The following is a 14905-nucleotide window of genomic DNA, read 5'->3' on the forward strand; positions in this document are numbered from 1 at the left end:
ATTAAATAACGGGCTTTAGCGCGAAGGCGTTTAAAGGTAGTAAGGCTGGCTACGGATGGGTGCCTCTTAAAGTGTTGCAAAGCTCGACGGCGATCACGGATGGCAATGGCAATGGCCGTACTCCACCACGGGACTTGCCGGCGACGAAATGGTCCAGATGAGCGCGGGACAGCAAGGTTAGCAGCGCGAACAATAGCGTCAGACACGTCACGTAGGACGTCATCAATACAACCCGACAAAGAGGGAGAAAACGCGACCTGTGCAGTGTATAGAGGCCAATCGGCGCGGTGGAAAGACCAACGAGGTAACCTGTCCATCGGGGAGCGGGAAGGGAGCGTGATAATCAACGGGAAATGGTCACTATCACAAAGGTCGTCGTGTGGCGACCAGTGTAACGAAGGGAGGAGAGAGGGAGAAGAAAGAGAAAGATCAATGGCAGAAAAGGTACCATGACCGGCACTGAAATGAGTAGGGGAGCCATCATTAAGAAGGCACAGGTCGTGGTCTGCAATAAATTGGTCTATAAGAAGACCTCGTCTAGATGGAAAGGCACTGCCCCACGAAGGATGATGAGCATTAAAATCCCCAAGGAGGAGGAAGGGAGGAGGAAGTTGCTGAAGAAGGGTGGTTAAGGCAGCAGGTGTAAGAGTCCTGTCAGGAGGGAGATAAAGATTGCAAACCGTGACTGCAGAATCTAAGTGGACCCTAACAGCAACCGCTTCCAATGTAGTTTGGAGAGGAATCCACGTGCTAGCAATGTCTGTACGGACCAACGTACAAACACCACCAGAAGCCCGCAAGGGTCCGACCCGATTTCGACAGAAAACACGGAACCCACGGAGGGTCGGTGAGTGAGCATCAGTAAAATGAGATTCCTGGAGAACCACACAAGCTGCAGAGTAGGACGAAAGAAGGGATTTCAATTCCGGAAGGTGACGATAGTAGCCATTACAATTCCATTGGAGAACCACAGAACGATGGTTTAAATGAGGGCTGAACACGCTAAATCCAGTCATACCGCCGGGTCCCCACCCGTCACCGACAAGGAGGGGGCGACATCCATGAATGACAGGTGTAAGAATCCGGTTGTGAAGTCGGGGAAGGGACCTCCGGTGACACCAGAGGCTCTTTGTCCCGGGACTTATGTTTCTTCTTCTTTTCAGGCTGAGATCGAGGAGGGCTGTGTGGCATAAAGGAGCCAGCTGCAGCAAGATCAGGAACAGAAAGAGACCGCGCGACCTGGGGGCCGACAGACCGCGGCTCTCGCGGTCGCCGCGCGGCAGCAGACCTTTGACCTGGAAGGTGCCGGGAAGGGGCATCCCGGGAGAGGCGCCCTTGACCGGCAGACGCCGAAGGAGTGGGACACTTCTCCGGCTGGGGAGGGGGAGCAGCGCCCAGAGAAGAAGGTGTGGGAGCTGCAGGGGAGGGGGGGAGGAGTGGGGTCCGGGATGGGGGTAAGGAAGGGGGAGGAAGGGGTGAAGATGTAACCAAGGCGTAACTAGATGGCATGGACACAGGGTGCAGTCGTGCATATTTCTTACGGGCCTCTGTGTAGCTTAAACGATCGAGGGACTTATACTCCTGTATCTTTTTTTCTTTCTTATAGACTGGGCAATCTGGTGAACGTGAAGAATGACTACCATGACAATTTACACATACAGGAGGGGGAACACAGGGACTCCCCTCATGGAGTGGACGTCCACAGTCACCACAGAGAGGGTCCCGGAAACAGCGAGAAGACATGTGGCCAAAACGGAAGCACTTAAAACACCGCATAGGAGGCGGGATGTACGGCTTCACATCACAGCGATAGACCATAATCTTAACTTTCTCAGGAAGGGTATCCCCTTCAAAGGCCAGGATAAAGGCACCAGTATCAATACGATTATCCTTAGGACCCTTCTGAACACGCCGAACGAAGTGAACACCCCGCCGTCCGAGATTGTCCCGAAGTTCATCATCAGTTTGAAGGATGAGGTCCCTGTGAAAAATCACACCTTGTACCATATTTAGAGACTGGTGAGGGGTAATGGACACAGGAATTGTGCCAAGATGGGTACAGGCACGAAGGGCCAAAGATTGGGCAGCTGAAGCAGTTTTTATCAGCAACGAACCCGACCGCATCTTGCTCAGGGAGTCCACTTCGCCGAACTTGTCTTCAATGTGTTCCACAAAGAATAAAGGTTTGACACTGGTGAAAGTATCTCCATCAGTCCTGGTGCAAACTAGATAACGGGGGAAAGGTTGTGCCCCTAGACGACGGGCCTGACCCTCTTCCCAGGGGGTAGCCATGGAAGGGAAGGCCGAAGGGGCAAGAGAAGCAGCACTTGAGGAATCAGTACCACGCAGAGAGACGGCCGCAGGAGAACGGCCAGAGTTTTGGACCCGTATGCGTTTCATCTGCATAGCGTCCGCCCTGATACCACCCACTCCGATCAGGGGCTCTCCTCACGGGCGCCACCCAGCCACAGCAAGGGCCGTCTGGCACGGCGGCCATTGCCGGGAGTTCCGATGCTCCAGGATGACGAGCAACCACTCCAAGGCATGCATGAGGAGGTCACAGCTCAGGTATCAGAAGTGTGATCCCTGTGTGTTCAGGGGGCTCAACCAAAAGGGTACATAGCGACCCCACCACACGGGCTGGCTACCGTGCTGGCTATGCACCCTAGCATCAAACAACGACGTGAAAGAAAAGGTGGAATGTACTAGGAGGGCGCACGTCGGAGACACTAGGTAAGGTGCTCTTCCCCAAATGGCTCACACTACGGAGGAGAAATTTTGGAATGGAGGTCAAACCCCAGAGGGGGACCAAGGAATGCCAAAAGGAGGAGACGAGTACGCAACAAAGCCGGAGTGTAAAACCAACAGAACCAGGAGGATAGCGGGGCCAACATAAGCAAGGACACCAATAGTGGGAGAGGAGAGGGCGAGGGGAAAGGAGCATGGAGGGGAAAGGAGGGGAAGGAAAAGGAAATGCAGCCCGGGAGAGAAAGAAGGCTGCAATGGCTCGGGGCCCCGTGCTCGCCACGCACGTATCCACAAAAGAGTTGTGGACCCCCTGGGGGGGATATCCCTACTGAGGTTAGTTTCACACGCTACGACAAATGAAATATTTCATGGCTACAATTTCAGGGCAGAGAGGAGGGTTTTTGTTATGAGGAAATCTGGAAAATGGGCCCCATTTTCCCAAAAATTTGTTCGGGTGTAACAGTGCTGTGCATTAAGGTCGACTCACAAGACACATATTATTTTCTTCTAACTACGAAGCAATAAGGAGAAATATCAAGCGCAGAACCAGGGAATGTTCGTAGTTTACAAATTTCTTAAACTCTTGAGTAACACAATTACTTGTATCTCAGCTATGGATTATGTGGCAGAGAGTGTTTGTGATTGTATAATATAATGAGGTTCCTCACCTTCCAAACACGGATGGGGCGTAGGAAGAATGGTGCGTTGTAGACGTCTGTGCGACCACTACTTGTGTAATTTTATCTCCTCAGTCTCTACTGGATGTATACCCATGGGACTGGGTAATATAACCAGCATGAAAAACCGGTACTTGGCGTAAATTCCGAAAAAAAACTACTTGGAAAACTCCATCTTCTTTGAGGTTATACAATTAAGATTTTTCAGCATTTCTGTTACACATTCTCGCCAGTCAAACATCTCTTTCACCGTTGCCACCGCTCTTCTTCACATGCGCTTGAAGTCTGTTGCTATTCCAGCATGGTATGGGTCCTACATATTTGAGCAGTTCTCTTCAACTATGGACCTTATTCATTGGTACCATTTTTATCTCGTAGTATTCCCTCGTAAATAACTGCGGAAAGTATGAGATAATAACTAATGCTATCATCTAAATCTTCAACGTGTAAGATGAACAGTAACTGTCACACTTCCATGTTTCCCTATTTTGGTAAGACCGTTCCCAAAATTGTCTTTAGAAATGTCTAGAATGGTGTTTCCTCATTACGGTAACAATAGTTCTTTTCCTGTTGTCCGAAAGACTTGTCGCTTTGCAGTATCACCGGTGCGTTATAGCATTTTTTTACAACCACCTGTTGTTGAACTTTCAGTATTACTTCTTTGTGTCTTACATATAATCAATCAGTACATGTTGTAGCAATCCACATTTGCAAGGTAACCCGAAATAACATAACATAATATAACACAACACAAACCAAACGAGACACAATAACTTTGATGTTGCAGCAGTGCGGAAGGTGTTGCACAGTTCGATGGGAATTGTCTAACACGCCGTTGCCATTGTAATAAGAGGGCATCTACAGGGTCATTTACTATTTTAAGTAGTATTTCCAAGAAGCTATAAAACTGATTTCGAGAATGCTCAGTACACGATACGTTCGGGAGGTCCACTATTACTGGAGGCCAAAATGGAAGGGCTCAGCCGGGATTTGAACCCGGGACCTCCTGCACCCAAAGCAGGAATCATACCCCTAGACCACTGAGCCAGCTGTATCATACCTACCTACTGGCAATAACACTTTCACCGCACAAGCACGCAGCCGACAGCTCATCTTCTGAGGCACGACAGAGACGCCTCACGCGAAGTGGGCGCCACTGTTCGGCCCTTGTCGCGAATCTCCTGCGCCGCTAGACGTGCTGCATGGCAGCAGTTCTTAACTTGATCTTTGTCAAGGTTCCTCAGCTGAACCTAACAACAACGGTATGTTCGTCTTAAGCTGTATTTACGCCGATAAGTTTCCAGCAAATTTATTCAAATATTTGTCTTCTACTCATGACGACTAACATACAGAGTCACTTACATCATTACGTGATGATAGAACCATTTCCTTTAAGCCCTTGTCGTCCTGTCGGGGCCAGTTCGGAGAACTCCGTTCACAATTCGAAAGGTCAGGTGAGTTAAATGAAGGCGATGGCCGGTACCCCAAGCATACGAGTTGCAGTTTAGAACGCCGGTAGTTAGACAGCAATTGTTACAATTCTGAAGTGCAGGACAATACTGAATCTATGAAAAGAAATGATTTGAATAAGGTCGCCCCTTGAAGCAAGTACGAAGCTCATTATTACTGGAAGTAGTGTTGCTTGTAACAGCAAGTTTCTCCACGGGATCGTTTAGTAATAGTGAGCGCGTTAAGCAGATGCACAACAAACTCCAGGGGTAGGCGCTTCAAGAGTAGCGTCGTGTAGTACTGACTAGTTCACAACTGAAATCCCAAGAAGAGTCGGGCAAAGTATTACTTTCTCTCACATACGTCTCGCAAAGTAAAAACGACGTGAAATTCACAGACATCAGGACACATACTGAGGTAGCGTTGACAAGTGTCCGGCTTCATGTGGTCGTGTTCTGCGAAATATATTATGGTCTAGAATGTATGACTTCAGTTAGGTTTTTTATGGATGAAGTAGAGAACGCACAATTAAGGCCTGTTCGAATCGTTTGATGTAAGAGCGAGGAATAACTATAGTAAGGAATAAGAAAATGCACCGCAAGGATATACGGATTAACCTACCAATCCCATTCTAAAAGGAGGATGAAAGTAAATTATCTTTGGTCATTGGCAACATTTTATGATATTTGTGGAACATATAGAAAGCGACTCCGCCTTTAGAAAGCTTTCGGCGCATGAAAAGCGGACTTGTTATTTCAAATCACTAAATAAAATTTTATTCGGAACTATTGATATTGCCAGATTATTAATTTGCAGTTCCAGGCCAAAATGCCAACGTTCACGGGGTGTTCATCTACGCACGGTCGAAAAAAGGAACACAATAAACTACAAACTGACGCAGTCACAGAAGATGATGATGATGCTGTGTAATCTAAATTATACTGTAAAAAGTTATACGAAACAATTTCCAAGGAAAATAACGTTCTTGATAAAGTGGATTCAAATGAAAAATATTAATACTTACCAAGAGATTATTCATGTTAATGCAACTGAAATAACCCAAGTTGTTGAATATCTTTTCTTTTTGACTTCAAGAAGTATAGGTAATTATTTATTCTGTTTAATGATGAACGTTCAATTTATTCTGGCATACGATTATCGCACGGACAAGACAGCAATAAGAAGTTGCTATCATAATGCGAAATTATCAAGGCTGTTTACTGATCCTTTTTTTTTTAGTTTAAGCTCATTTAAGGTTGACCTTTCAAAAAACTGACTGTAATTGGTTACTAGCAAGCGACTGAAAACACTCAACCCACTATTTCTATTCAAAATAGGTTGTCAGGCTTATAGGGCAAAATTTCTGTCTAAATATAACGTCGAGTCCATATTTTCTATTCTTGGACTCTGCAAACCTACAACGACGCCATTCGACTGTCTTCCTGCCCACGCACCTTTCCCGAGTGGAACTGGGAAGGTAAGAAAAGATAATGATGCCAGAAGTATTCTCTTCCACGCATCTTAAGATGGATTGCGTAGAATTGATGTACATGTACACTGCCTGACAACAAGTCTGTGCGAGCTACTATTTGTGTAATTTTATCTGCTCGGTCTTTACTGGAAGTATACCCAGAGGACTGGGTAATATAACAAGCATGAAAAACCGGTTCTTGGAGTTTTCTAAGTAGTTTTTTGCGGAATGTACGCCATCTTCTTTGAGGAATTAAGATTTTTCAGCATTTCTGTTACACACACTCGCCAGTCAAACACGACTGTCATCATTCCCACTCCTCCTCTTTACATGCGCTTGAAGTCTGTTGCATTCCAGCATGGTATGGGTCCCACCAATTTGAGCAGTTCTCTTCAACTATGGACCTTATTCATTGGTACCATTTTTATGTCGTAGTATTCCCTCGTAAATAACTGCGGAAAGTCTGAGATAGTAACTAATGCTATCATCTAAATCATCAACGTCTAAAGATGAACAGTAACTGTCACACTTCCATGTTTCCCTATTTTGGTAAGACCGTTCTCAAAATTGTCTTTAGAAGTGTCGCTTTGCAGTATCACCAGTGCGTTATAACATTTTTTTACAACCATCTGTTCTTGAACTTTCAATATTTCTTCTTTGTTTCCTACATATCAACAATCAGTAGATGTTTTAGTAAGCCACATTTGCAAGATAACCCGAAATAACATAACACAACACAAACCAAACGTCCGCAGCTCGTGGTCGTGCGGTAGCGTTCTCGCTTCCCGCGCCCGGGTTCGATTCCCGGCGGTGTCAGGGATTTTCTCTGCCTCGTGATGACTGGGTGTTGTGTGGTGTCCTTAGGTTAGTTAGGTTTAAGTAGTTCTAAGTTCTAGGGGACTGATGACCATAGATGTTAAGTCCCATAGTGCTCAGAGCCATTTGAACAAACCAAACGCGACACAATAACGTTGATGTTGCAGCTGTGTGGAAGGGGTTGCACAGTTCGATGGGAATTCTCTAACACGCCGTTGATATTGTAATACAGGGCATCTACAGGGTCACTTACTGTTTTAATTCGTATTTTCAAGAAGCACTATTTCTGATTTCGAGAATGCTCAGTACACGATACAATCGGGAGGTCACTGTTATTGGAGGCCAAAATGAAAGGGCTCAGCCGGGATTTGAACCCGGGACCTCCTGCACCCAAAGCAGGAATCATACCCCTAGACCACTGAGCCAGCTGTATCATACTTACCTACCGGCAGTAACACTTTCACCGCACAAGCACGCAGCCGACAGCTCATCTTCCGAGGCATGACAGAGACGCCTCACGCGAAGTGGGCGCCACTGTTCGGCCCTTGTCGCGGATATCCTGCGCCGCTAGACGTGCTGCATGGCAGCGGTTGTTGACCTGATGTTTGTGAAGGGTCCTTAGCTGAACCTGACAACAACAGTTTGTTCTTCTACAGCTGTATTTACACAGATAAGTTTCCAGCAAATTTATTCAAATATTTGTCACGGCGGCTAACATACAGAGTCACTTACCAGATGGTCAAAACATTTTCTTTAAGCCCTTGTCGTCCTGTCGGGGCAAGTACTGAGAACTCCGTTCACAATTCGAAAGGCCAGGTGAGTAAAATGAAGGCGATAGCTAGTAGCCCAAGCATACGACTTGCAATTTAGAACCGGTAGTTAAGACAGCAATTGTTACAATACTGAAGTGCAGCACAATACTGAAACTACGAAGAAGAAATAATTTGAATATGGTCGGCTCCTGAAGTAGGAAGCTGTACTTGTAACAGCAAGTTTCGCCACTGGATTGTTTAGTAACGGTGAGCGCGCTAAGGAAATGCACAACAAACTCCAGTGGCAGGCGTTTCAAGAGAAGCTTTTGTGTAGCATTGACTAGTTTGTAATTGAAATCCCAAGAAGAGTCGGGCAAAATATTACTTTCTCTCGCGTACTTCACGCGAAGGAAAACCGACGTGAAATTCACAGACATCAGGACACATACTGAGGTAGGGTTGCCGTATGTTCGGCTTCTTATGGTCGCGTCCTGCGAAATATAATATAGTCTAGAATGTACTACTTTGTTAGATTTTTAATCGATGAAGTAGAGAAAGCACAATAAAGCCCGTTTTCAATCTTTTGATGTAAGCGCGAGTTACGCGTACAATAAGGAATAAGAAAACATACGATAAGGAAATACATATTTATCAACCAATGCCGTTCTATAAATAAAATAAAAAGAAAATGAAAAAAAAAACGTGGAGTTGGATGATAGTAAGCTTTCTTTGAGTAGGGGAATAATTTCGCGAAATTTATGGAACAAAAAGAAGACGACTCTAGAAGATTATTTGCTTGCAGTTCCAGGCCAAAATGCCAACGTCGAAAGGGTATGCACTTTCAGCAACGCCAAATGCAAACAGGAACGCAATAAATTGCAAACCGACGCAGTCACAGAGATGATGATTTTGTGTGCTTTAAAATTATACTGTCAAGATTTCCACGAAATGATTTCCAAGGAAAATAACTTCTTGATGAAGTGGATTCAAACGAAAAACACAAAAATATTAATACTTAAGTACACATTACTCTTTGTAAATTAGACTGAAGTGACCAAAGTTTTTGGATATCTTTTCGTTTTAAGCCCCAAAAGAACAGTTTATACTGTTTAATGATTAACTTTTAGTTCATTCTGACATTAGACTATTGTAGCGGGAAGATAGCAAGTAAGAAAACTGAACCCTTAGTTGCTATCAGAATGCCAAATTATAAGGTTGATTATTGATTTATTTTAATTTTTTTAGTTTAAGCACATTTGAGGCTGATCCCGCAAAGAGCTCACTGTAACTGATTATTAACAAATGACTGAAAATACCCAGCTCACTGTTACTATTTAAAATAGGGTATTCGGCTTTTAGGCAAAATGTCCGTCTAAATATAAAGCTAAGTCTCTTCTATTTTTAGACCTGGAAACCCTACACCAAGGCCTTTCGACAGTCTTCCTTCGCACGCACCATTCACGAATGGGAGGGGGTGATTGGATTTGGATTGGATTGTTTGGGGGAAGAGACCAAACAGCGAGGTCATCGGTCTCATCGGATTAGGGAAGGGCGGGGAAGGATGTCGGCCGTGCCCTTTCAAAGGAACCATCCCGGCATTTGCCTGGAGTGATTTAGGGAAATCACGGAATGAGAGTCCAGTGTGCTAACCACTGCGCCACCTCGCTCGGTGGGGAAGGGGAGAAAAAATATTGATGCTAGAAGTATTCTCCGCCAGGTACCGTAAGATGGCTTGCGAAGAACAGTTGTAAACGTACGTGCATTTGTGCACTGCCTGATGACAAAAGTAAAGCAATGAAGTCTGTGAAACTTCGTAAACAGACACCACTGGCGGGTATGCCTAAGTTGGCTCAAATGACTCTGAGCGCTATGGGACTTAACTTCTGAGGTCATCAGTCCCCTAGAACTTAGAACTACTTAAACCTAACTAACCTAAGGATATCACACACATTCATGCCCGAGGCAGGATTCGAACCTGCGACCGTAGCGGTCGCGCGGTTCCACACGTAGCGCCTAGAACCGCTCGACCACCACGGCCGGGTATGCCTAAGTACTGTATTTCTTCACTGAACGGTATAAATTGCTGAACGGGTGCTTTTCAACATTGCTTGGTATAAAATGTTGGTTTGAGTTTTATTTTTATTGTTTCCTTGTGAATGTAAGCAAGTTTAATCAAGAACTTATTTCATGGTAATGGACTGGGTTCTTTTACCGATGTTATCTCCTATGTGTACAAATGTACTAACATAGTGTGGTTAAAATCGTCAATGTTTTGAACACATCTTTGCAATGTGCCCGATTACTATTTTTGGTTAATATTCTTATTGCTCTTTCCTGCAGTTCGAAAACTATGTTGCTAAATACAGTGTCTTCGACTTCTAAGAGCTGATCTCGGATCATAACACAGAAGTGAAAGATCATAATTTTGTAAACCACGTGGTATAATAAAATGTCAGGCTTGTAACTAATTGGTGTTACTTCAGTGGGTACCTTTCGTTTCTCTGAGCTAAGATGTTTGCTAGTTTTGTCATTACTAAAAATACACGATGACTAATGATTGTGGAGATTCGTGTAATCAGTTTGTCAGCCAATGATTTTCGCCGAGTATTAAAGAGGTATCATTCTTGCATCCACGAGCAGGCGGAATTCGTGGCGCTGATAGCTCCAAAGCGCGTTACGTCTGGATCCTAGTTACTAAGTAGTGAGTAGCACAAGCAGTATAGCTATCGCGAAGACTAGTAGATTATTTGTATGCAGTGTTCTGTAGGTCTGCTTCCTTTGTTGGCAGGTCGTCGAAGAAGAGCGGCGCCATGTACTCGGATTACTACGAGGAGCAGGACAATCCGACCATCACGCTGGCTCAGCGTTCCGTCTCCATGGTGAGTAAAATTGTCATTAATGCGAGACCGCTGTCTCGAAAGAAGAAATCTCAGCTGATGCAGAAGAATGGCAAAACGGTGCAATACGATAATTATGGCGTCTCCAAATAAATATACGCAACTGCAGATATGATGCTTTGAATGAATTGTCACAGACATTACTAAAGGAACTACCAGTGATCGTAGAGCTTATTGGGTAAAGCAAAATTCTTAACATATGTTCTTGATAATGGTTACTTCGTAAATTTTCCACACCGATGAGAATTGAAAGAATACGAAAAGCGTCGTCCAAACATTTCAAAACATAAACACTGACTTGCTCGTTAAAGTACACACTTAAAAACACATAAAACAATATTCAGAAGGCAAAACGTAACAACTTTTTCATTGTACGTGATGTTTTGATTTCTTTATAAGTACCAAAAACGTCAAAAAAACTGTGTTTTTGTCCTTCAACAGAACTGACTTTTTCATTGTTAAGAAAGATTTTTATTCATAATTGTTTCTAGTACTTATTGCTCATTTGGGGTAGATTTCAGACTTCTTCCCACACCCGACTGTCGTTAAGCTAAATCGTTTTTCTCTTTCAGATATTTGGCTTCTTTTGTGGAAGAATATTCATACGAAAAAATATCCAACTCCTCATACAGCATTCCACTCCGTCATGAAAACCGCTCAAATAATAAAACAAAGCTGTTAATATTTCAGCCATACATCCTCAGTTGCTACTTCAGTTATGTGTTCGTATAAATAAAAATAAATCTGGCTTTTGCAACTGAAAAAAATTTGTTATTGATCAAACATGTTTCACCTGTTCACACCTGTGATGTGTTGCGTGCAAGACGGTCCACGTGGATGCCACAATTTGAAATCATTTCTGGATGGTTTGACATGCTGTCCCGTGACATCCAGTGTAAGCCGACCTTCATACAGTGCGGCGCAGGCTCCAGCATATACTGGCTTCGGTAGTACACGAATGGAAATACTCGTAGGCATATGTTCAGATTACCGTGTGGCCTGATAACCAAGACCAACGACTAGACTCCGACAGTTTACAGTTACCGAAACAGAATTTGAAACATACCGGCAAGTAATTGATTTCAAGATTTTTTGTCCAGTTTCTTACTGCAGAGTTCCAAAGTACTTAGCGACAATGGAACGGTTGCAATGAGGTTTCGTGAGCAGCTTTCGTGAAGAGGGCGGTGTTCTTCGTGGTTTGTATAGAAAATGTACGTTACCAGTTATTTTCATTCTCTATATGTCCAGACAATAACAACACCTGTCTCTTTTGTAACATACGAAAGGGCAAATACTTCTATTGAGCCTCGACAAATGCACGTAAGCAACAACATCTAACAAGGGAACCTCCCCATCGCACCCCCCTCAGATTTAGTTATAAGCTGGCACAGTGGATAGGCCTTGAAAAACTGAACAAAGATCAATCGAGAAAACAGGAAGAAGTTATGTGGAACTACGAAAAAATAAGCAAAATATAGAAACTGAGTAGTCCATGTGCAACTAGGTAACATCAAGGAGAGCGTAAGCTGAGTATCGCCGTGGTCCCGTGGTTAGCGGGAGCAGCTACGGAGCGAGAGGTCCTTGATTCAAGTCTTCCCTTGAGTGAAAAATTTAATTTCTTTATTTTCGCGAATTTATGATCTGTCCGTTCGTTCATTGACGTCACTGTTCACTGTAATAAGTTTAGTGTCTTGTGTTTTGCGACCGCACCGCAAAACCGTGCGATTAGTAGACGAAAGGACGTGCCTCTCCAATGGGAACCGAAAACATTTGATCGCAAGGTCATAGGTCAACCGATTCCTCCACAGGAAAACACGTCTGATATATTCTATACGACACTGGTAACGGCATGTGCGTCACATGACAGGAATTTGTTGTCGACCCACCTAACTTGTACACTTGGCGAATGGGTAAAAAGATTCTTCTGCCTCGCCCGATTTAGGTTTTCTTGTGGATGTGATAATGACTCGCAAAAAACTGATGAAAACATAATAGTTTGTCACATAAACTGAAAATAAAAAATTAAACTTTTCACTCAAGGGAAGACTAGAACCAAGGACCTCTCGTTACGCTGCTGCTCACGCTAACCACGGGACCACGACGCTCCGGTGCTAGTATTATCCTTGATGTTACCTATGTTGCACATGGACTACTCAGTTTATATATTTTGCTTATTTTTTCATACTTCCTGTTTTCTCGATTAATGTGTGTTCAGTTTCTCAAGGCCTATCCACTGTGCCAACTTGTAACTAAATCTGAGGGGGGTACGATGGGGAGGTTCCCTTGTAAGTAGATGCAGCAGTAACTAACAAATAAATCTTAAATGACACTTCGAAAGGCGTTTTCTGCCTCACATTTCGTTGAGACAAGCGTAAAATGTCAAAAGATGAAGGTCATTCGAAGTATTAAGGTGTGGTTATGAGAACACTTGCCTTACTGAAACATTAACGACCCAACGCAGAAGCAATTAGTGAACGGAGAGTTAATTTCATCTTGTTAAACAGAATCATTTCTCGGCAATTCATACAAATAAAATGGTAAATGTAAATTAATGTTGTGTTTTTCATCAATCGTCCCGTGTCAGACAAACTTTAATATTTGGACAGCACGCTTAAGGAGAGGCAGGTGACAAGTATGCAGCGGCATGAATCATTCCGGCCATTTAATTATCCACTAGTTGTGACTCCCATTTCCAGCACTGGGTATTTTACTTTTTAAATTGGACGCCCACGGTCTAGTACCTCATCGCTGTGAAAATATAGTGTGTGCACGAAGATAAAACAGCACACCAACACAAAGGCCGTATGTCTGAAAATCATTAGAATTAGGATCTAAAAGGTGTCCCAAATTCTCAACTGAGTACTTTGAAATCACCAAATAATGATAGGAAATGAATCTTCCGTTGTTTGTTGACTAAAATAAATTACATCTCACATCTAAATTAAGCTAAGGCTTATAGCAATTGTTCCAAGTGACGACCACCAATCTCGCTGCACGCATTACGACAAAATCACTGACAGATATGGCACCAGGTATCCAGAGGTAATATTCGTGCGAAAACTATCGTTCCCTCGTATTCTTTCTTGTAAATAAACAGTCTTAAGATATCAGACATGAAGGGAAATTTCAAATGACCATCGCTGTAGGTAATTAGGCGTATAATACAAAACAAGCCTCAAAAGTTCGAATGAGTTGGTGGTTAAACAGCTTTATTTTTAAAAATCCTGAAAATATTGGCTTTAGAACAATGTTATTAAATGATTGAATATGATAAATATTAGATACGAACTCTTTTGTAGCAAATAACGTCAGCAATCTGCAGTAGTTTGTCAAACATGAAAGTAGATTAGTTATTTTTTTACAAAATCTCAAGAACATGGAAACTGCTTGTAATCACGTCATGTTAAATGGTCGGCATTTTCACACAGTAACAAACACAATATCTATGTTCACCCAAAAATTCTGCTCAATGTATGGTGCAGTTTATGCCTGATTCAGTAACTCGCGGACACACGCAAACACATGGCCACACTTCTGTATATTAGTATAGGTTATTTCCCTCGTAACTCTACACCCACGGAATGATCGGCACCGTCACTGCAAGGGTAAACTGCATAAATAACAAATAACTTGTTTTCAGTAACAACAACAATATATATTATCCATTTTTAATGTTTTCCGTCGTGTCTTAGTTACGTCTACATTCTTAGAGATTCAGTTCGTCTGTGCAACTACACGAAAAGGTGTTTGTTTCGTGCCATACGCGTTTCGTTTCTTCTTATTTATGAAGCATGTTCATTCGACTGTAATGCATGTTTGTGCTACGTGTATAAATATTCCGTTATATAATGATTCCTGGCACCTGACTATTTTACTGTTTTTTGTTGTTCTTTTACTGTTAGGCAAGAAACATCTTTTGGAGAGCAAGCTAGCTTAAGTTACTATTTCGTTGTACTTACGATTTTGTGATCTTATTATGTATCGTCCTGGAGCTGTACTTAGTTTTCCTGCGTACACCAGAATGTCCAATTTTAGACGTTTTCGAATACATTTCAACTGAACACTTTATCACTACGTGTCGGTTGTGTGTTTGCT

General features: G+C 43.2%; 1 protein-coding gene and 2 non-coding genes across 3 annotated transcripts in view; 1 reads left to right on the forward strand and 2 right to left on the reverse strand.

Moving 5' to 3' along the window:
- Positions 1 to 14905, forward strand: part of LOC126245881 (uncharacterized) — a 695521-nt gene that overhangs the window by 158700 nt on the left and 521916 nt on the right. The window contains exon 2 of the mRNA XM_049948351.1: positions 10702 to 10792. Within this exon, the coding sequence (XP_049804308.1) occupies positions 10702 to 10792 (91 nt within the window). The remainder of the gene's footprint in view (positions 1 to 10701; positions 10793 to 14905) is intronic.
- On the reverse strand, positions 4401 to 4472 carry Trnap-ugg (transfer RNA proline (anticodon UGG)). Its single transcript has one exon. It is a non-coding gene; the product is annotated as a tRNA-Pro (tRNA).
- Trnap-ugg (transfer RNA proline (anticodon UGG)) lies at positions 7515 to 7586 on the reverse strand. Its single transcript has one exon. It is a non-coding gene; the product is annotated as a tRNA-Pro (tRNA).

The sequence above is a fragment of the Schistocerca nitens genome, chromosome 1 (genome assembly GCF_023898315.1).
Source record: "Schistocerca nitens isolate TAMUIC-IGC-003100 chromosome 1, iqSchNite1.1, whole genome shotgun sequence".
Taxonomy (NCBI): domain Eukaryota; kingdom Metazoa; phylum Arthropoda; class Insecta; order Orthoptera; family Acrididae; genus Schistocerca; species Schistocerca nitens.